At 43.4% G+C, this 23,214-nt stretch overlaps 1 protein-coding gene and 1 pseudogene across 2 annotated transcripts; both read right to left on the bottom strand.

Moving 5' to 3' along the window:
* Positions 1-13,711: 13,711 nt before the first annotated feature.
* On the bottom strand, positions 13,712-21,675 carry MRPS23 (mitochondrial ribosomal protein S23). Of its 2 annotated transcripts, none has more exons than XM_063112382.1 (5): positions 21,577-21,675; positions 20,847-21,017; positions 15,445-15,522; positions 15,106-15,232; positions 13,712-14,723 (listed from the first exon to the last, which is right to left on the bottom strand). In XM_063112382.1, exons 1-5 carry the CDS (start codon positions 21,618-21,620, stop codon positions 14,577-14,579), a joined length of 567 nt encoding a protein of 188 aa, XP_062968452.1. In that variant the 5' UTR covers positions 21,621-21,675; the 3' UTR covers positions 13,712-14,576. The 2 variants fall into 2 exon arrangements, with proteins under 2 accessions (XP_062968452.1, XP_062968451.1); XM_063112381.1 differs by having other exon boundaries at positions 13,712-14,729.
* Positions 19,378-19,495, bottom strand: LOC134389893 (5S ribosomal RNA; annotated as a pseudogene).
* Positions 21,676-23,214: the final 1,539 nt, after the last annotated feature.

Below are 23,214 nucleotides of genomic sequence, written 5' to 3' on the forward strand. Positions count from 1 at the left end.
AGAGGAGAGGATGCTGTCTTTTCTAGTTTGCCTAATACTGACCCAAGTGAGATTTCCCTATTGAATTCCACTGCCCAGAATTTCTTCCTTCCTTGGGGAGGTAGGGTGGGAGGTGAGAATGGTGGATAGGAAGCTATATATTTGCCCTATAACAACTTTTTAAAATTGTTTCCTGTCCCCTGAATATATCTTCAAGCTTATCTTTTATTTATTTAGAACATAATAAGCAGGAAAAGTCATTTATTGTTTGTAGTCTGATGGTTTCAATGTCTAAAGTCTTTATGGATCTGCTTCTATTGTCTATTTTTGCTAGCTTTTTCTCATGGTGTCCAGTTTCCTTGTGTGCCTGGTTATCATTGACCATAGTTCAGTATTTTAAAAAATTATTTATGGGAATAGTGTAAGGACTAATATAAAAGTATCTATGCCTAGAGAAGATCTGCTTTTGTGATGTGTTGGGCCATACCACTCTCGGACCACCTTGAGCCAAGTCCAAGACCTGAGATTTCCTGGGTAACCGGAACCTGCATGAGGTCTGTTCCACTTCTACACCCTTACCCTGAGGGTATATCCCCTGGGTATCCAGCTTATAGTAGAGAGGGCCTCCTCTCCTGGGACTGGCTCCTGGCTTCCATTTCTGTCCCTTCTTTTGGCCAGGCTGCAGCCATCCAGGAAAGTTCCCCATCCAGGATCAGTAAATACCCTTGGGGCAAAAGCAGCCTTGGGGCTCATTCACCTCTCTGGTTCCTATTCTCCCTTTCTTATTGATCTGATCATTTCTTACTGTCTTGTCAGCAATTTCATACTATCAAAAATTTCAAAAAATACTTTAGGCAGATTTTATGGTAGTCTCCAAAGGAAGAGTTAGTCCAAATGGTTTAATCTGCCATTGTTAGGAAGATTCATCTTAAAAGCTTCTGAAGAAATAACCAATTCACTGGGCTGGCCATTTAGCTCAGTTGGTTTGAGCATGGTACTGATACCACCAAGGCCAAGAGTTTGGATCCCTGTACCAGCCAGCCGCCAAAAAAAAAAAAAAAGAAAGAACTGACTCAGACCAAATTTAGGACCCTCCTAATAGTCATTAAGAAACACCTAAAGTTTGATTTATGTGTCTTAAAACAAAATAATCAATTTTTCAATAAATGCATATTTAATTGTACTTACTGAGGTCTGCAGTTCGCAGAAGTACTGGTTTACGGTCCTCAAAGGAAAGGAGGCTTTGGAGATAGGAAGGGAAGTGTAGAAGAATCACCTGCAGCATCAGGCTTTGCCATGGAGCAGCTGTGCAACCTTGGCTAAGGGAAGCAGCTCTTGGTTGGTTTTCTCATCTGCAAAAAGAGAGTAACAATAATGCCTGTCTCATGATGTTGTCAAACGGATTAATTGAGATCAAATGATACATTCAAAGCTTTTAGCACAGTGTTAGGCACCTGTTAAGTGCTCAATAAACTTTATTATCCCTAAAATGCTTATGTCCTCACCCACGCACTCACCAGACCACCCCTCTCTTCCCTGCAGGTGCTCACAGATCTAGTCGATGAGTTGAGAACCACTGCCTTGGTTAATGAACTTAGTTCCAACGGTCCAGTTGCTAAGGATATTATTCCGAAGGCCTAAAAAGCAGGCCTCCTGAATTTTATCTCCCTTAGCTCATTCTGTGACCTATAGATTGAAAGGAGGACTATAATTCAGATGTGGAAAGGGCCTAGAGATCCTCCCGATAACAGGTACCCCTGCAGCCACATGGCAAGTTGTACTGTTGCGATATAAAGCAGAAGGCTGTTAGAAAATAATCAAAAATTCTCTCAGGAAGCTCAATTATATTTTTACATCAAGAATCAAAATGCTGGTACTGCAGACTTTAGCCTATCATTCACAAACCTTTTATCCTGTAATTAAGCCAGATCTGCTGCTGGGCTAATTCTTCCCTGAATGACACCACCCTTTGAGCCAGCCCGTATGTCAGTAGAAGACTTCACTCTGATGATCTATTACACCAATACATCACCGCGGTGAGCTGCCTCCTTAATGATTTATCCATAACACATCATCAGAGTGAGGCACACTCATAACATATTGCTCAATAAGTCTGTGATGGCCAAGGGAGAAAGCCACAAACAGCAGCCCAGTCTGTGCCCTTACACGGCTGGTGTCAGAGCACAGGGCCCACACTGGGCTCTCCCATCCTAAACGAATGCTTATATAGGTAGGAGGGCCCTCATGCCAACAGGCTTTTAAAACATAAACCATGACCTAAGAAAATCCTATAAATCCAGAGCAGAAGGACCTTCGGTGCGTTATGGGGTTTACCCTTCTAAGCCTGTTGTTGTTTCTAAGCATTTTCTTTAAGCTCTTACTTAGTAGAAGGCTAGGGCCACTGTACTGCACAACCCCAGGGGGTGCCTTCCACACTGTAGTCTGTGCAAACAATGCCCCTGGGTTGCGCAATGTGCAGCCTGAGTCACCCCACATGGCAGCCCTGTAGGAGGCTAGACTCTGGCATCTGACTGCCTCTCTTGAAGCAAGGTTCCAGGAGTAACACTTCCTATTTAATGAGGTTGCTGTGAGATTGAATGAGACAATAGATGTACAGCACCTGTCACATAGTGAGCACTCAGCAACTGTTAGCCACTACTAACAACTACTTTAACAATTCTGAGAGCCAGGAAACCTTTAGGTCCAGAGCTAGTGTAGCAGGCAGCTCCTATGTATTATGTGCTTCATTCTATGGGACCCTGTCTAATTTTTATGTATTTATATGCTGCTTCATTCAAAAGAAAAGGGAGAGGCTGGCTGGTTAGCTCAGTTAGTTAGAATGCGTTATTTAACATCACGGTCAAGGGTTCGGATCCCTGTACCAGCCAGCCACCAAAAAAAAAAGAAAAGAAAAGAAAAATGGCAGAGAATAGATAAAAGAATGCTTACAGAAATATACACCAGGATGAAAATAAATAGATGGGGACATGTGAGTAAAGGGCAATAAAGATTAAACAAAATTTAATCAAAAATAATGCACAAAAATAATGCCAAGAACTAGCAAGAGTGGGAACATGGGCACCCTCAGCACTCAGGTGGGAGCGTGAATCAGCACAGCCACTCTGGAGAGCAACCTGCCATCACCCAGACAGCTAGAGATGAGCACACCCTACAGCCCAGCAATCTGACTCCTAGGGTATGCCCTGGCTCAGAGAAATTCTTTCTTATACATGTGCACAAGAAACAGGTATAATAATGTTCCCTGCAACATCCTGGGGACAGAAAAAACTGGAAGCAACTTAAACATCCACCAGCAGGAAGATAAATGTGTAAGAACTAGAGCCAACTCTTAAATAGCACACACCCTGTACCAGGAATATTTTAAATGACTGACATCTACTAAATGATTTAATATTCATATCAACTTTATGAGGAAGGTCCTATCATTAGCCCCATTTTATAGATGAGGAAACTGAGGCACAGAAATTTTAAATAATTTGCCCAGGGTCACAGAACTAGTAAGTGGCAGAGCTGAACCGAGGCAGTCTGGCCCCAGGGCTGTGCTCTTAAACCCTATATGTACATGTGTCTAGTCTTACTAGAACACTATACTAGAATACTATTCAGCAGTGAACAATGAATTAACTAAACTACACGTGGCAAAACAGGTAACTTTCAAAAGAAAACTCTTGAGTAAAAAGATCAAATTACAGAGGGATGCATGTATTATAAAACCATTTATAATGTTTTAAAACATGCAAAACAATACTGTATGTTTGTTACAGATGCATACATTTGTAGAAAAATTATTTTTTAAATGGGGAATACGAACACCAAGTCCAGGAAGATACTTGCCACAAGGGTAGGGAAGACGGAGAAAGGAATCAAGAGTGAATACACAGGGGCATCATTTGGATTTGCTAAGTTTTATGCCTAAAGCTGGCTGGTAGGTATGTGGATGTTTGATATATATTCTCTGTAATTTTCCTATGTCTGAAATGTTTCATAATAGTCATCATAGGCTCCTGTCCCAGAGTTGCATGTGACTATAAGTTTAGCTCTTAATTTCCTTACAGCCAAAGCTAAGAAGGAAACTAAGATAACAAATTTGTCAAGCCACGAATGTAAACCACCCCTGTTGTTCAGAAGCACAGGTTCTCCTCAAACCAAGACGTGAAAGAAACTTCTCACATGCGTCTTCACAGAGGAAAAGATGGGTAATAAATTCCTATGGGTAAAAAACCAAAAGTACACCTCATACGACCACTGCCTCATACAACCACTTCCCTCAATGCATGCCAGTGGCTTAATGTTGAAGCAAGATTCAGAAGAAGCTGCTCTAGGAGGGGACCCATCTATGTCCTGGTGCCAGCATCCAGGACATTTCCAGGTCTTCAGGAAGCAGGCAGACCCTGGGCATTGTTGCCTGGAAGCATAAGAGCCATCACCCTGGGCTCTTCTTCCGACACCTGCTCCTGGCTCTGGGACCAGTAGCTGTGGACACACCATCAAGGTACTCTCCAGGCATGGAAGGTAGGCCGCAGCCGGCAGCAGCAGCCCTGGGATCTGAAGGCATCTGCCGTTTGCCTAGAGCTTCTTACAGTCACTTGACTTCTTAGACCTTGGGTCCATCTAACTGTCTGTTTAAACCTTTGGTTCTTACCCTCATCTTATGAAATAAGGAGTCAAGAGGTAGTTGATGGAACAAGCAATAGAGACATAAGCATATTATGCAATGCTCTGAAGGTAGAGGAACCTGTATTGGTTCCCGAGGGCTGCCATAACAAATTGCTGCAAATTGAGTGACTTAAAACAACGGTGATTTATTCTCTCTCAGTTTTGGAGGCCAGAAGCCTGAGACCAAGGTGTCGGCAGGGCCGTGCTCCCTGCAAAGTCTCTAGGGAAGAACCCTTCCTTGCCCCTTCCAGCTTCTAGTGGCTGCCACAATCGTTGGCATTCCTTGGCTTGTAGCTGCAGCACTCCAATCTCCGTCCCCATCTTCACGTGGCTGTCTTTCCTCTTTGTGTGTGTCTGTTTCTAAATCTCTTTCTCCTTATAAGGACACCAGTCATTGGATTTAGGGCCCACCCTAATCCATATGACCTCATCTTAACTTGATTACATCTGCAAAGACCCTGTTTCCAAGTAAGGTCACATTCACAGACACCAGCGATTAGGACATCAATATATCTTTTGGGGGAACAAAATTCAACCCAAAACAGAATCTTAATTAGTGTTACTACATGGAGGAACCAAAATGGATATAGACCACAGTGAAAGGAAGGGAGTCTAAGTTAACTAAACCCTCATCAATCATAACAGAAAGCCAAGAGACAAAGACTGCAGCTGGTAAAGCAAGAAGTGGTGGTATAAGCTGATTATTTGGGGACCTGAAGAACCGCCAGAAGCACTAAAAACTGATATCATTAAAAGTGGTTGGCCCCAGGGACAGGCCTGGGGTGGGAGGGGAGGAGAGCCTGTTCAGAGGACTGGGGAAATTTGAAGATGGACTAAGTACTATCATCCCTTGGCATACATGGGGGATAGGTTCCAGGACCCCCTGGGTACCAAATCCCAAGGATGCTCATATCCCTGATATAAAATGACATAGTATTTGCATATAACCTACACACATCTTCCTGTATACTTTAAATCATCTCTAGATTACTTATCATACCTAATACAATGTAAATACTGTGTAAATAGGTATACTGTATTGGTTCTAATGTGTATTATATTTCATTGTTGTATTATTATTCTTTATTGTTTCTTTTTCTGAATATTTTTCATCCACGGTTGGTTGACTCCGTGGATGCAGAACCTGCAGATACGGAGGGCTGACTGTATGAGGTCATATTCAAGAATGACTTCCCTACCACGTGATTAGGTTTAATAATGGTATTGTGTGGATATAAGAAAGGGTCTTATTTTTCAGAGAAGCATGCTGAAGACTTGGACAAGTGAGGTCATGTCTGGACCTGCTTTAAAATACTTCCAAAAAGGTATAGATGAGCAAATACAGCAAAATATTAGTAATGGTTTAGTCTACCTGATGAGCACAGGCAGGAGCTTCATACTCCTCTCCCTGCCTTTCTGAGCAGCTCCATAATCAAACGTAAAAAGTGGGCAAGTATTTAATACGTCTTGGAACGTGCTTGCTCTCCTCATCTTTGCAGCTCTTCTGGGACCTGTGGATCCAAAGAACAGAATTTCAGAGACCTTGTAGCTCAACCCCCTTATTTTAAAAATGGCTAAACAGGGCAAAGACTTACCCAAGTCATATACCAATCAGTGGACATGGTGGGGTCAGGCTGAGGTCACAGGAGCCTCACTCAGTGTCCCATCTGCTGTCCTAGGCCATCTTCTGCCTCATTTTTGGACTAAATGAGCTATTTTTAAATGTCAGTAAGCAATGGTGGCACACAGTTCTTTTTTCTTTTTAAAGGCAGATATTGCCTATGGGCCATTGGGTTCTCAAATGTAAGAAATCTTGATTATATCCTGAAACTTTTATTCTCTTCAACATGACAGTAGAGTATGTTCAAGTCTTTAGATCATAAAGTAACCCCTTTGGGGCAATGCATGTATCAGCTAAGCAACAAACTTCTGTCAGCTACCTTGCGTTAATATTAATTATAAGTGGTCAACGGCTCAGGGGACATAAGACCTGCAGGTGAGATTTTCCTAAATTTGACCTTCTTAGACTATACAGGTGTTCAAAGTGTTTCTTTTAAGAAGCCATTCTAAGGGGGCCAGCCCATGGCTCATTTGGGAGACCGTGGTGCTGACAACACCAAGTCAAGGGTTAAGATCCCCTTACCTGTCATCTTTAAAAAAAAAAAAAAAAAGAAGAAGCCAGTCTAGGCACTCCAATCATCAAAAGAGAAGAAATAAACACTCCCAACCCTGAGAACATGCTATATTGGAGGTTAGGTTGCCCAGAAGGCCAGGAAAAGACATGGCCAGAGACAGGGGACTGTAGGACATTCTGGTACCCTTTGTCTGCCTGGAGCTCAAGTTACCAGACCCATCCTACTCATCTAGCCTGTCTCCCACGGCCAGTCTCTCTTCTCTGACATCCCATAAGTGGGAAAGTTAGGGATGGGGCAGGGTTGCTAAAGACCAGCTCTGCCTTCTTAGGATTTAAATTGGAATTTTTCTGGGATTAAGCCCGCTGTCTCATTTTAACCTCAAGGGCCCCATGAGCATTGCTGGGCAGGGAGACACTCAGGCACTCACTGAGGTGGCCTAGACCCCAGCACTGAGCCCTCCCCTTCCCCAGTATGAAAACGGAGGCCCTGCCCATGCTATGAAGGTTAGCATGTGGCTCCTGGCAGCAGGGGTAAAGCAAGCCCATTGTCCCTGACATTCTACCCTTATGGGGTTGGAAGCCTTGAGCAACCAAAGTGACATATACACCAGGCTGGCTCCCGGCGGGAAGCCAGGCCTGAGGAAGGCAATGAGCTCCAGGAGGGCGGACAAGGCCCTGACCCATGCTGTGGAGATGGAGCTGGGCCATTTCGCCTCTCTTGGCATGAGCCAGGAAAACTAGTGAAAAAGCTCAGAACCTCCCATCTATGCATTTAATATTCAAGAGATAACCCAGAGCCATGCTGAGGGTTTAAACTGCACCCCAGGAGAGGGTTTGAAGAACAATCGGCATCTCCTGCAGAATCCTTTAGCGGGCAGACTGGAAAGCCAGCATCCCTCCCCTGGGCTGCTCCAACCCTGCTGGGCCCCAGCCTCCGGGCCGCTGCTTCTGGGGTAAAGTCCAACACCATCACCATCAATTTCTTCCCCACATCTTCGTTTTGCGTGACTGTAGAAAGATTGAGAGTTTACAAAGTTTTGCCATGGCTAGCATCTTGTTTGTGTTCTGTACCCCCAAACATCCTTGGTGCTGATATTATTATCCCCATGTTAAAGATGGGGAAACCATTCATTTGTTTATTCATTCACTCAATAAGTACACTTTCAACAATCTTTAGGTTTCAAATTCTGTGCTGGGGCTGGATATGTCTCATAATGGTTGAGTGATTTGTCCAAAGCCACAGACGCACGGGAGTGCCAGCATCAGGATTCAAACCCAGTTCTCTTAAGACTTAGGGAGCAAAGAGGCCAGAGCTCTTCCTCCATGACCCAGCTGGGTGACACACTTTGCTCTCGTGCTCCTCTGGCCTAGCATCCCAGGTAACCAGAGGCAGGGGGGTCTCACCACATACCTGCAGACCAACCAGGGTAAAATGGAGTGGGGGGGCACGAGATGATGGAAGGACATGGATAGATCTGTCTGGCCTCCAGGCCCCATCCCCACCCTGCCCACCATTTCAGCTCCCACATCCCATGGCCTCCCCAGGCCTTCACAGGGAGGAGGACCAGAGGGAGTTCCAGAAACTCCTGCCCCAACTGCCGACCAGCCCCAGGCCCCTTGAACAATGTCTCTGAGATTGGATCTATTTTGTTTGACTGGGTCTCTAGGTAGTGACCCTCTGGCATTTCCCCTAAACTGGGGAATGGGGGAGAAAGAAAGCAGGAAAGCAAAGAGGGCAGAGGGAGCACCAGCTAGGAGGTAAGAGAGATGGAAGGAGAGCCATTAGGACATTGGTTTCTACACACACACACACACAATTTGCCTAAGAGATAACTAAATAGAAGTCTTTCAGTGAAACCTACCAGCACTGGGTAATTTCCAAGAATAAACAAGTTCTCAAGATGTTCTTTGGTTGTTTTGTTTTGGCTTGGTTTTTTCCCCTAATATTTATTTATTTACTTATTTGATACTAGAAGGAAAGTAACTACTGGGGGTGGGGGATTGAGGATGCTAAGGATTTCAAGGAGTAGCTGGTGAAAAGGAGCACAAAACTTTTTTTTTGCCTTTTAATTTTTTTAGCAGCTGGCTGGTAAGGAGACTCGAACCCATAGACCTTGGTGTTACAAGGCTGCGCACTAACCAACTGAGGTAACCCACCTGCCTAACGATACCACTTTTTGTTTCTTCTCCATATGAATCTAATGCATGTTCATCCCCACCCAGTGGGAATGAACAGTTGCCAAGAGCCTTCCAGGCATTGAGACCAAAGACTGCTCGTCAAGAACTTTGCTTGTCTTCTCATTAATCCTTACAGCACCTCGATGTTATTATTCCTGTTCTACAGATAAGGAAATTGAGGTCCAAGTTAAGGTCCAAGTTGAGGTCCAAATGAGGTCACTAATTCCCCTAACGTCACAAGACAAAGCAGTAAATCAGGGTTTCAAACCCAGGTCTGCTCCTCCGAGGCCTGGGTTTTTCCACTGCTCCGCACTACTCTCTGCCTGCGCCACTCTCTCCTGCCGTCCTCCACAGCAAATTCGCAGATGTGTCATTGACTGGAGAAGGTTAGGAAACACTGCTCTGGCCAGAGCCTCCAGGGGCTCAGCATGGTTAGCTCCTTCCTCTCTGCTCCTATTATGGAGCAAACAGTGCTGGTTCCCCGCAGGCTTTTGTCGTTTGTCTCGTGGCCTATCCTCTCCCATCTCTACCCCATCCCAATAGCACCCCAGGACCTCAGCTTCCTAAATCTCAGCCGGAACATTATTTTACAAGGACACTGGCCAACCTTGAAAGACAAGGTACCCCGAGGCAAGGAAATAAAAATGATTGTAGTTGAACAGCATGAGAATGCAGTGCCATCTAGTGGTGCTGGAGCTGGTTGATCCCAGGCGGTGACATTTTCAAACCATCAATACCTTATTATTAACCATAATCACAACCTGATGTTTACTTTTGGAGAAATGTTCAGCAGCAAGAGATGCACATGCACTTTTTTGCATGTTTCAGAGGCCTGCGATCCTAAATGCCACAATGACTATTAAACAGTGTCCCACCCGTGAGCAAACAGGAGGGAGCAGAGATTGATTGTATATCTTTTTCATCTAAGCTGCTCACCAAAAACAAAGCAACTGTTGAAGCCACTGACCTTTCACTAACTGCTGGAAGGAAAATGCTTGATAAATAATAAATAGACCACTACTGGATATTGCTTAGAACCATCTTTTAATTAAAAGAACTGAGCAACTGGAAGGTCTGGTGACTGACGTTTATTTAAGTTGCAGTCCAGAAAAGGCATCAATCGAAGGTAAAACTATACTCGAAATGTATTTTCGTTGTCAGCTAGCATGCAACAAAAATGCCCTCTGTAACCCGTGTGGATAGATACAGGTGGTGGGTGGTGGTGGTGACATTTTGTGGGGACATAAGTGTTAACTTCCTGCCTCCTTTGCCTTCCCCTAGCAACCTTCTCATTTTCGTGCTGCAGCCAGAACCACTTGTCTGGTTCAGCATCTCCACAGAAACCGCTTCAGTGCTGGGCTCATCCAATCAGAGACCCACTTGCCACACTGAGCACTACCCTAGGAGTGACATGAAAGCCATTTCCTGTCTTTTCCACAAGAAGGCAGGTGTCCTTCCTCCACCAGCCAAGGTGACCTCAGCCAAGTTGCTCATGGAACCTGCTCAAGCATCCCTCACCTCACCGAGCATGGTCAAAGGCTCGAAATACATGACTAACCTAGCCAGTGTGTCTTCCTTCTTTTGGCTGTTCCAGAATAGAGTGCAAGAACATGGAGAACAGGAAGAAAGTAACAGCCATGGACGTCCCCAACCCCGCCCTGACTCGACCCTCCTTTCCTTGTTTCTGGCTCCACAGCCATCTGGCTGAGGCAGTGCCAGCATGCTTTCACTATCAGCACCACATTGTGTCGTACGCCCCAACTCCCAAGTACTCAGGAAAACTGCCCACCCAGCTCCGCATCAGGCTTGGTCACAGACAAGAGCTAAGAAGGATGGATGAGACCCAACAACTTCAGCATGCCACATGTGGGTTCCCAGGAGAGAAGGCAGCCACCAGTGCTAGCTTCAGAGAAAATCTTATCCTCCTTGAAAGACTTTGTTTAAAAAAAAGAAATCTGAACAGTTTTAAGTGGCAAGCCATCATTTATTTGGAGAGAAAGGTATCACTTTAATAAAATCAGGAATCCTTTGGGGACAAAATATTTTGTAATACCACTTTTATTACCAGAGAACTCAGCACTATCATACAAAACTACGAAAATAATTGGGCTAGCCTTTTAAGGACACCAATTAAGGATCAGGTCTACCCAACAAAAGCAAAGGCAGAGAACTCTGTAAAATCTGAATCCAGGATCACTTAAACAAGTCTCAATGTTCAGATGATGGAAGAGGTGGAACATGTTTCTTTTGCTGGCTTTCTCATTCCTCCTATCCTTTAACTGAGGGCATTCACCTGGCATGCCCCCAACATCCTGTGTCTCTCTACACTCCCCCTTGGAGACCGCATTCATTCTCCTGGCTCCAAATCTTACCCCCAGACTAGGGGTTTTCTCCCTCGCTCCAAGGCACCTATCCCATCTGTCTGCCACCTGGACATCTCACTGTCTTCTCCAACTTAGCAGGTTGAGGATTGAAGCTCTGCTCGTCCACCTGGATGTGTTAGTTACGCTGCTATTATTCTGGCCACTCAGGTTTGTGACCCTGGAATCGCTGACTGTCCTTTGGTTTCTCACGCGTTATCTCTTCCCTCCCTCCCTGCCCACTCTCCCGACCTCATTCTTTATATCACTCCTAGGCAAATCTTCCTTCGACATGACACTGCCTTCCCTACCTCCCTCCCCCGCTCAAACTTTCCTATACCCAACTGAACTCCACTGTGATCTGATCCCATCCTATCTGTTCAAACTGGTTTTCCACTACTCCTCAGAACTGTAATTAAAGCACGTCACACATATTACAAATGACCTCTGCATTCACTATCTCAATCAATCCTCACAACACTAACTGGAAGCCAGAGACAAACATTGTCCTTATTTTACAGGCTGGGAGACTGTGAGAGGCACAAGTTCATGCCAGTAAAAACCAGAGTATCCACAACTAGAACTCCGATCTTCAGACTCGTCTTGTGCAAACTTCACTGTAAGTAGGACACATGCCTTCCTCTGCTTCAGCTCAGCAAACCCACAAAAGGGTTTGCTCCTGAAAGGCTGTTTAATGCTTCGGTGGATACGAAGAGTAAGAATTTCTGTCCCCATTCACACTCTTAGTAGGGGAAGAATAGTTACCACTTGAATGACGGCCACACTAAATTAGGCAGGAGTACAAACAGTAGAGCAGGTATACCAAAAGCAGTGAGGCGCTTTATGTGTGCATCTGTAAGGGGGTTCAACAGGGACTTGACACTTGATTTGAACATTGGGTAAAGTTTCCAAGCAGAGACATCACTCGAAATGGGCACTGAAGACCACGGTGTCACGGTGTTGCTCCTGGCAGAAGAGACAGCACGCATACTTCAGTCCTATCCACCCTTCCTGGGTCTCTGGTGTGGTACTCCTAGATTAGTCCAGAGCTGATCCCTCACCCCCTGTACCCTGACAGTAGTTTTAAAGGATTCCTGTTCATCTTGTTTCATAAGTCACTCTTCATCCCAACTTGATTTTAAGCTCTTCAAAGGTAAGAATGAGGTCACACTTCCATTTTCTCCAGGAACACTATGGGGACCTACTGATAACTTTTGTCCAAACTACAGGAATAGTTCTCAGTCCCCCAAGTAAGTTTCACACCTTTCACTGTTTTGATCACTGAGATTCAACCTAAAGAAATCAACGAGTGACAGCAGCTTTTTCCCTGCCCAGAGGTTTACTATAGAAGGATAGTCTTTCTCCCTTCTACCAGGCTTAGGCCCTCCTCGTGAGAGTCCCAGTCTGGTTTAAGAAGATCAGAATGTATGGGGATACAGGCATTCTCATACCTTGCTGGTGAGAGTATGATTTGGCCCAATTTCTGTGGAGGATAATATCAAAATTGAAGATCTAGCATCCAGCTGGATCTGGTATCCCATAGTTATACTAGCCCATGGGCAGCACAGTAAACCATAGAAATAATGAACATTTTAATCAACTGGGAACTGATTAAATCACGATGTATCCATTCAAAGGATCTCTGAGACATATTAACTGGAAAAACAAGGTACAGAACAATATGCATAGTGTCCCCATATATATGCCCAAAATTTATCGGGAAGGCCACACAAGGAAATGGTGATAGTGGTGGCCTCAGGGGAGGGAAAATAGGTGGCTGGGGGACAGAGATAGAAGGGAGACTGGCTTTTTACCTTTAAATTTTGAACCACGTGCAAATATAATTTTTTAGGGAATTATGCCACAAATAACTTTTTAAAAAAGTCTTCATCACTGTGGCAAAAAAACTGCCTTTAAAACCCAGAAACACAAGGTTTAGAGAGAGAATCAGCGACCACAGTTGTTCCTCTGAGAAAAGAACCATCTCCTTCACCTGCTTGGCACGTCCTCTTCCCAAGGTCTGGCCAATATTTGGCACCCAGTGGTTGCCTATTGTCTTTGAATGGAGGAAATTTACTTCTCCATCTAAAAGTAAAGCATTCCCCGTACACGAGGAATTGTAAAACAGTGATAACAGTTGAGGGGGGGAGCAGCATGGCTAAGAATTGCTTTGCCTCATGTACTCACTCACCTTCACTAATTGAGCACCCACACGCAAGGATGAGTACAGACTGCCTTACAGTCTACCAGGAGAGAAGAGACTGTACACAAAGAACAATCAGGTAGAAAAGCTACATGATGTTTAAAAGAAGGAATTTCTGAAGCACCTAATTACTAACAGCTGAAAACCAGTGGCTTGAACACATATACAAAGGCTACACTCTCAGAGGAGTATTTCATTTATTTAGTAAAAACATGAGGAAATGAGCAAGGGAGGACAGTTGATAGGGACTTAAAAGCACACCTTGGCACCAGGGATGCAGGTGGATGCTGGTGGAGAGCATCTAGCTACCTCCCCTTTTGGCAATCCAGTTACCTACAGAGATGCCATCTGAATTCAGTCTTTAGCTGATATAATCATTCATTCATTCGTTTGTTCGTTCAACAAATATTTACTGAGCAGCCTACTATGTGCAGGCCTATGTTGACTGTCTCCAGTACATTCAATCCATAGATTAAAGTTACATTTTTGGCCTCTGTTCATCATTAATGATAGGTCCTCGCTCTTACCCCCAATGACCAAGCCAGTGTGGCCTCTCAAGTTGAAGGTCAATAGTTCTACAATAAAAAGTACAAAAATTAGCTGCAGACAAATAGTGGTTGGCCAAGGGACCACACCACATGTGCAAGTAGAAGTCTGATGGATTTAGAGAAAAGATACATACCAGATAATCAAGTGTAGTCAGCCCACATACTAATGCAAACATCTGAGCAAACCTACTCAGAATGAGTGCCATTCAATCTTTTATAAAGGTTTTCTCATGTTATTTACAATTTCAAAGTAAATTTACTTTATAAGGATCTAGGGAATTCTTTATTTAGTAATATCCTAACATAAAAGTTCACATAGCTGCTTCTTTCAAACCATAATACTGAGCTTTATGACAACCCAGAAACAGGAATTAAGAGAAGACAAACATAATGCCTTAGAGATCAAGAAACATTTACACAGTTCAACTGTTAAAAATAGCTCAACATTCATCTAGTGGGTACAGAGTGGTTGTCAGTATACACAGTATACAAGTCCTTCAGGGAGGCAAGAGACCTTTTGACTGTTCTTCAGGTGCTTCCAAATGCTGGTCCTGTGGAACTTCTTTCTGAGGCTGGTTTTCTTCCAAAGCAGTCTGGGGTATGACACGCATTTGTTCATATTTCCAGGACACACGACTACCTCCCTGTTGCTTAAAAGACCAGTTATAAGTATGTCACACAGATGTTATCATTTTTCACTCAATTAATTGGCTGAAGCCATGTAATTAGGCACATTCTGTCACTGAGTGAAAATTTAGCACTAATATCTTAGATCAAATTATATTCTAACAAACAGTAAACATGATAAAAATGTCTATAGAACCACAATTTCAAAAGCCCTAATAACAATTCACTTGTTCCAAGTAGCAGTCATTACCACAAAATTCCAGTATATTCAATCTAACAGTATTTGACATGGAGTTTAAGAACATCATCCAAGGTTGGGAAAAGAAAATCAAGCCTCCCTTTAACTTCTGACAAATAGGCAGCTAATCCTAATAAAAACTTTAACAATAAAATACTCACAGCCTTTGCTTCTCCTATTCGTCTTAAAATGACACCTTCTGCCAATAAAGCCTTCCCTGTTTCCACAAATAACTTCTCTTCATCTGTTTCTCCAAGTTTCTGTAGCTCAATGTATTTCTCCACAAACCTGGAATTCCAAACAGTCACATGTTAGGTCTGTGTGTTAGAGTTGTCAAGACAAGCTATTACACAGTATCAAGTATTCCCTTAACAGATCTTCCTATAGGAACATTTACTTTCCTCAAGTGGAATTCAACAAAATTTCTCAAACTGATAACTAAATACCTCAATAAAATAAAATGAAATAAAAAGTATCCCAGGACTTACAAAATAGCTTACCGTTGACAGGTAGACTTGAAGTTTGGATTGAACAGATCAAATGCTTTTTGACCAGATCCATAAGCAGAATAAAATTTCCTAGAAGATACAAACAACACAGTATATATCTCCAGTTATAGAGGCTAGCCGGTTGGCTCAGTTGGTTAGTGTGTCACCTGGTAGCACCGAGGTCAAGGGTTTGGATCCCCAAACCAGCCAGCCACAAATAAGTAAACAAATAAATAGATAAATCTCTAATTATAGACTGTGGCCAAAAATGGAGTAAAAGAAATAATAACTGCTAGGCCCTGAGGGGAGTTAAGTATAGCATGATCTACATAGCCTAAGCTGAACAGTTTTGTTTTTTTAAATAAATAATGCAGGGCTGCCCCGTGGCGCACTCTGGAGAGTGCGGCGCTGGGAGCGCAGTGGCGGGAGTGCAGCGGCACTCCGGCCGCAGGTTTGGATCCTATATAGGGATGGCCGGTGCGCTCACTGGCTGAGCGTGGTGCGGGCGACACCAAGCCAAGGGTTGCGATCCCCTTACTGGTCACAAAAACAAGAAAAAAATAAAATAAAATAAATAAATAATGCATGCACACAGTAAATACATCAAATGGTACAAAAAGGTGTCCAGTAAAAAGTAACATTCCCTCCCCCTTCCATACTCTAAACCCTTAGTTCCCCTCCCAGGAAGCAACATTAACCAGTTTCTTATATATTCATCCAGAAATACTCCACCAATATACAGGCATATATGCATCTACCATTCCTTTCTCCAGCCATATTTTTTAACCCAAAGAATGGTAAACACTGTGTTACATCTTGCCTTTTTAAAAAATGAGGTGAAATTTGCACCATTTTTAAGTGTACAATTTAATATGACATTTAGTGCATTCACAGTCATGCAACTATCACCTCTATCTAGTTCCAAAACATTTTTATCATCCCAACAGGAGACCCTGTACCCATTAAGCAGTCACTCCCCACTCCCCGTCCCTGCATCTTGCCCTTCTTACTTAAATACTTTCCAAAGCTGTTGTACCAATTGACACTCACACCAGTAATGTATGAGTGCCAATTTCCTCATACCCTGACCAAATTATATTTTCCAATTTTTTGATCTTGCCAATTCGATAGGTAAGAAACTATACCTCACTGGAGTTTTAATTTGCTTTTAAAGAGACTGGACACTTTTTCAATTTGAAAAGCAAACTGAATTTCCATTTCTATCAACTGTCCATGTTCTTTGCCCATTTTTCTATTTGGTGGTTGCTGTCGACAAAATGTTTGTATCGCATCCCACAAATTCATATACTGAAACCCTAATTGCCAATGTGATGGTATTTGAAAACGGGACCTTTGGGAGGTAATTAGGTCATGGGTAGACCCCTCATGATAGGGTTAGTGACCTTATAAGAATAGGAAGGAGAGAACTTGCTTCCTCTCTCTGCTCTCCCCCCACATGAGGACACAGCAAGAAGATGGCCCTCTTCAAATCAGGAAGAGGGCCCTCACCAGAACCCAACCACGCTAGCATCCTGATCTCACACATCCCAGCCTCCAGAACTACTGAGAAATAAGTTTCTGCTGTTTTTAAGCCATCTAGTCTATGACAATTTGTTACAGCAGCCCAAACTAAGACAGTGGTCTTCTTAATGATTTATAAGCAAACTTTGTAGTCATATAAATAGAAAATTAGTCCTTTATCATACATGCTGCAAAAAAATTAGTCCTTTATCATACATACAATGCTCCCAGTTTGTTGGCTGTCTTTTGATTTTGCTTATGGTTCTTTTTTTGTGCAGGAAATTTTAATATTTTATTTTATGGCTTCTGGATTTTATGTCATGTTTAGAAAGGCCTTTAACCACTCAGCTTATTTTTAAATTCTCCCATGTTTTCTTTGAACACTGTTATAATTTTACTTTTTACATTTAGATTTTGATATATCTGGAATTTTTGTTCTTAGAAATATAAAAAACAAACAAAAAAAGCGACAAAGATAAAGGTTCAATGAATTATATAAATACAAGGTGTTATTACTTTGGCATTAATAATAATAATATCTAACCAGAAAGAGGGAGCAGTAAAATATTTTCCAGTGATCTATCTCCCAATTCCAGTGCTATCCACAGTAGCACAAATGGTTTTATTACATTAATGAACCACAAAAGCATCCTGACCAAGTGTATGCAATGGATCTGAGCAGAAGGTACTGAAAAAAGGTATTTTACTCCCCCAAAGATCTCGTTTCCTACCCTAAAAATTTCCAAGTACAGCAAGAACATATTTGTTCTGCTACCTCAAAGCAGTGCTATGAAAAAAAAAAGAATCCTCAAATGAAACGTATGTGGACCAGTGGAAAATATAATGACTTTATAAATTCCACTTTCTTGCATCCAGGAATAGCGGTAAGAATAAGGGATATGTATTAACTTTAATTAGGCACAATCTCCGGTCTTACCGTTTAAGAGAAAAGGAACCAGACAAATTCTAGGTCCTAAAAACTAATTGACATCAGTATTTGAGAGGAAGGGATTTGTCAGTAAATTCCCAGTGAGTGATTTACCACTTACTTAGATCTCAGATATGTGGATAGGGAAGCTAAATGTGGCCATAGAAGTGGTTTCTAACCAACTGTTCCAGAAGTTGTTTCAGGGAGCTAATAAAACTCTGGGCCAGACCCGTGGCTCACTCGGGAGAGTGCAGTGCTAGGAGCACCGAGGCCGCGGGTTCGGATCCTATATAGGGATGGCCGGTGCGCTCACTGGCTGAGCACAGTGCGGATGACACCAAGCCAAGGGTTACGATCCCCTTACTGGTCGTAAAAAAAAAAAAAAAAAACTCTGATGGCCACTCTCCAAGCAGCCCCAAACCTGGCCTTCCATTCTTCCTGTCCAAAGGATTTTCTCTCATGTCTCCCTCTACTATCTTTGTGGTTCATTCGTTCATTAATTTCTCCATTCAAGAGATAATTAATGAGCAATTTACATACCACACGCTGGGCTAGTCACTGAGAATGAACATGACAGTGCCTGGCCCATAGTAGTGCTTAATAAATGTTTGTTACTGAATAAAGACAGGAGGTTTGTCATGCAGAGCCATTAACGACAGGCTAAGGCCATAATAGAGGCAATGTGAACAAAGTATTCAGGGTATACAAAAGAGGAGACACTAACACTGGGAGGCAGCAGAGAAGTAGTCCCAAAAGAATGTGATATCTGAGCTGTTCTTTCTTACTATGAGAAAAGTAGAGAGCTTTAAAGACATTTTTAAGAATGTTGCTGGGAAACCATTAGAAGCACATTTTCCATGGAGAAAGGAGAAAAAGAGATTAAAGAATGACTATTTCTACTAGTTTCAATACCTGATTTGCACTTTGAAAGTGACTCAGAAAAACATAGATGAGTTCACTGAAAAAGACCTTCTAAAACTCTCTAAGCCTAAAGGTAAGAAAGCCAACAACAACAAAAAAATTGGTATATCAATAACAATAAATACATAAACTACTCCAGTGCTGAGCATGATGTCTGGCACAATGCTTGCTATATACAAGGCACCACAAAAAACATTTGTAAAATGAACTAATCAACTTCTATACATTAAAAAAAACATTATGAGTGGCAAATACATGAAAAAATATTTGCAATGAATTAGTCAAAGAACTAATATCTTTAACTCTATAAATAACTCTTATTGATAAATAGTAACAATTATTAAAGAACATGGATATTTCAAAAATAAATTCAAATGGCCAATAAACTTGAAAATAGGAAACTCATTACTAATCAAAGAAACAAATTAAAATCTCTAGGCACTATTTTAAAACTATCCAGATCAGAAAAAAGTTTAAATAATCACTATCAATGCCGACAATGATAAAGTAAGAACTCTCACATACTGCTAATCAGAGTGTAAACTAGGACAACTTTTTCTTTTTTTAAATAAAAAACCTTACAGCACCCAGTATTCCAAGGTGGTCTCCCATCCAACCACTAACCAGGCCCAACCCTGCTTAGCTTCCTAGATCAGAGGAGATGGGGCACCTCAGGGTGGTATGGCTGTAGACTTGAAACAAATTAGGTAATTGCAGCAGGATTTTTAAACATGTTCACACTGTTTGACCTCTCAGAACCACCCTAAGGAAATAACTAGTGTTACAGAGAAAAATATATATTCAAAAATATTGCTTTAATTATAGCTAATATTATATAAACACCATAAATGTCCAACCCTAGGGAAGTTGTTAAATATAAAACATCGCAATAGGTTAACGTATTTTTAAAAATGTATAACATGGGGAAATGCTCATAATAATGTTAAGTAGAAAAAAGGACACAAATTATTTGTAACATATGTTACCGATTAAATGTATATTCACATATATACATAGTAAAAAATGAAAGGAAACAAACCCAAATGTTGTTAACAAAAACAATAATAACGGTTAACATTTATTGAAGGCTTACTTCGTGCCAGGCACTGAACTAAAAACGTTTTAATGCATCACCTTATTTAAACTTTACAACTCTATTAAGTACTATTATTAGATTTTACTCTGTGGAAATGGAAGCTTACAGGGGTAGTTTGCCCAAGGTCACACAGCTGAGTAAGTAGCACGGCTTGCCTTGAAACCATATTTTATTATGGTTTTGATTATTTTATTTGATTGTTTGATTATGGTTCCGATTATTTGATTACGGGTAATTTGTGCTTTCTTCTTTATGCTTTTCCTTTGTTTCTAAATTTTCTCCAATGAGCATGTATTACTTTTATAATAAATTAGGAAATAAATGCTAAAGAAATAAAGAACACAAGCACTTTCCCTCAAATTTCTAGTGACGATTTTTATTTTTAAGTCTCTTGGACTTTTGAGCATCCTTCTTTCTGAGTGGCTTCAAAGATCACAAGTACTAGATCCACAGACCAAGTTCCTCCTATCTCCCCTCCTGGAGAAAGCAGGCACAATGACCAACATCAGCTTGGAACTGGAGATGTGATTCCCAGATCTGCCACCCTCCTGTGTAATCACATGAAGTTAACTTCCCTGAGCCTCATAGTCCTCTTGAATTAAATGGAGACAAGGAGCCTACCTTATAGCGTTAAGGCAAGGCCTATGAGATAATGAGATGCAGCCTGTAAAGAGGTTATCACAGCACTTGGCACAAAGCAGATGCGCAGAAAACAGGTGGTTATAACTGCAATGATCTGTCAGTTGCTGGGCTCCAAATGCCACTTCTCAGAACTTTTTTTCTCTCACTACAGCGGTGAGGTGCTGATCCCCTCATTTGGCTAGACATATAAGACCTCCACAGGACAAGCCCCGACTTAATTCCCTATTTGAGTTATCAGACTGCTACCTAATCCTTTCCTTCTGAAGTTCTGTAGCCTCCTGTCCACTAGATGGGCTGCATACTCACGCTCTAATCCGATCCTCATAGTACAAGATGTCCTGGATGGAAGCTTTGGCTTTGCCATATCGCAAGCGAGGTCTTCGAAAGACCGGCTCCTTCAGTGGGGGAAAGGCGTTATATACATCATACCAGAGGGGCTTCTCCTTCAACACTCCAGCCCGAATCAGGTTCCGAGTCCTTAGGGAGAGAACGGGGAAAAGGTCGGTCAGTGACGACAGCCTGCCAAAGCCCCTGAATCAGTTCAGCACACCTTGGGACGTCAAAGTTATCGCGCAGTCCGCAACACAGATCAGTGGGAGGAGGGCGGAACAGGGGTGTTCCCCACCTACGGGAAGGACGTTTTCACATCCCAAGCCAAGCTAACAACGCTCAGGGGTTAAGACCTTCTGTCTTTTCCTTATATGCATCCGACCCCTGTTCCGTCACGGAAAACGCAAAGGCGGTTCAGTCAGGCCCACCATCCTCTTCCTCCCTTCCTCTTCCTAGAGCCCTCCACTCGGGGAGGGCGGGAGGTGCAATCTTTAACATGACAGACAAGAAATTCAAGGAGAGACGTCGTCAAGCACAACTATTCGGAGCCAGGAGAGAGTACGAGAGAGGGCCTCACCCGGCGCAGACACCCGACCCCCGCAGGATGCCTGGCCCTGCTCAAGCCCACCCAAGGAAGAGCGTGACCCGATGAAAGCCTCCGCCCGGGAAAGGCACCCGCAGCCCAGCCCCGGCTCCGAGCACACACCGCGAGAAGACGCTCCCCACGGTTTCTACCCGGCTCCCCGCCATGGCCGGCCTCCGGGATAGAGCGCCAGTAGCCGCTACCGGAACCGGAAACGGCCGCGGCAGGTATAAGGGGGCACAAGTTGCTGGCCGAGTCAAGGATCGCAGTTCTTACACCACTGCCGCGTCGGGAGAGCGAGGGGCCAGGCAGAAACAATTGATGGGCCGAACGGGCGCGCTCCGGGCTACTTGTTAGACTCGAGACAGGAGTACTCGATAGCCGAGCCAAAAGGGAGGAAGCGAGCCAAAAGCCCGGCGGAAGTAATAAATGACCGATCTGGGGCAGGGATTCATTATGGTGGTCGCTTCACCCTTTCTGGCCTTATTGAGACAACTCCTCTCGAGAATGTGGGGCCGCGCGGAGGGAAGGTGGTGCCGAGAGCGGGGGTGAGGCACGGCCTACCGTCCTGGGGGAGCCGCCGCATGGAAGAATAAAGGCAGAGGTTTGAGGTCGCCAGCTCTAGACCCCGAGGGCCTAACCTTGGTCAGACTATGCAGAAGGAAAACGAAGCCCAGGGTCACACGAGAGCCCAGGCCTGGCCTCTCCGCCTCCGCCGCTAAGCCCTTTGTCCCTGGCGCACCACCTGCATCCCCGCTAACAGGGATGCTGCCTGCAACTGGCGTTTCCTCCGTGGGAGGCGTCGCTGGCTTCCTGCTCCTGTTACAGGGCACACTCAGCTCCTGGCTGAGGCTCCCCAAACTTGATACCAACTCACAGATCTGGCTGCCTGCCACCAGACAAACAAAAGTCCAATGTGGGTGAAAATGGAAGTCAGCTTTTATTCAGGAATGCCGGTGACCTGCAGAGAGATGGTAGGCTCATCTCTCTGATAAACCCATCTCTCTGGTAAACCTGAAGGAGAACGGGCAGGCTAAAGCCATCTCAAAGACTCACGTTTCCTGAGGGGTTTTCAGAGAGGGGGATGAGGGAGTGGAACGTGGACAATGAAAAGCAGGAGGGAGGGGCACGTGAGCAGCGAGGTTTTCATGCAAGGTCTCAGGTGCAAAGTCTCGCCAGCCAAGACTCCAAGACTCCGACTGTTTTCTGCTCTCGTCCTTATCTCAGGGTCTGGTTAGTACGTGCAAGTCTGCAGCTTCAGGCTGGCTGGAAAACAACTTCACATTCATGTAAATAATGTCATCTCGCCCCATAACCAAGGTTCACACTATCAAATAACCATGGGGAAAGAGGGAACTCACAGAAATGCATGCCAAGAAAAAACTGTCCCTTTTTTTTTTTTTTTTAAAGATGACCAGTAAGGGGATCTTAACCCTTGACTTGGTACTGTCAGCACCAAGCTCACCCAAGTGAGCTAACCGGCCATCCCTATATAGGGACCCGAACCCGTGGCCTTGGTGTTATCAGCACCACACTCTCCCAAGTGAGCCAGGGGCCGGCCCAAAACTGTCTTTTTAAAATCTTTAGAGACCATGTGGTTTTAGGTCCAAACATGGCTTCAGTCCTGCTCACTCCAACTCTCCTTAGAGCTTGAAAAGTGACAGTGTCTGGAACAAATTCTGAGAAGGAAATTCAAAAATCTGGAAAAACTAACCTCTCATATATTAAACTTGAAAATATAAACGGTAAATAGCACATTCT

The sequence above is a fragment of the Cynocephalus volans genome, chromosome 10 (assembly GCF_027409185.1).
Source record: "Cynocephalus volans isolate mCynVol1 chromosome 10, mCynVol1.pri, whole genome shotgun sequence".
Classification (NCBI taxonomy): domain Eukaryota; kingdom Metazoa; phylum Chordata; class Mammalia; order Dermoptera; family Cynocephalidae; genus Cynocephalus; species Cynocephalus volans.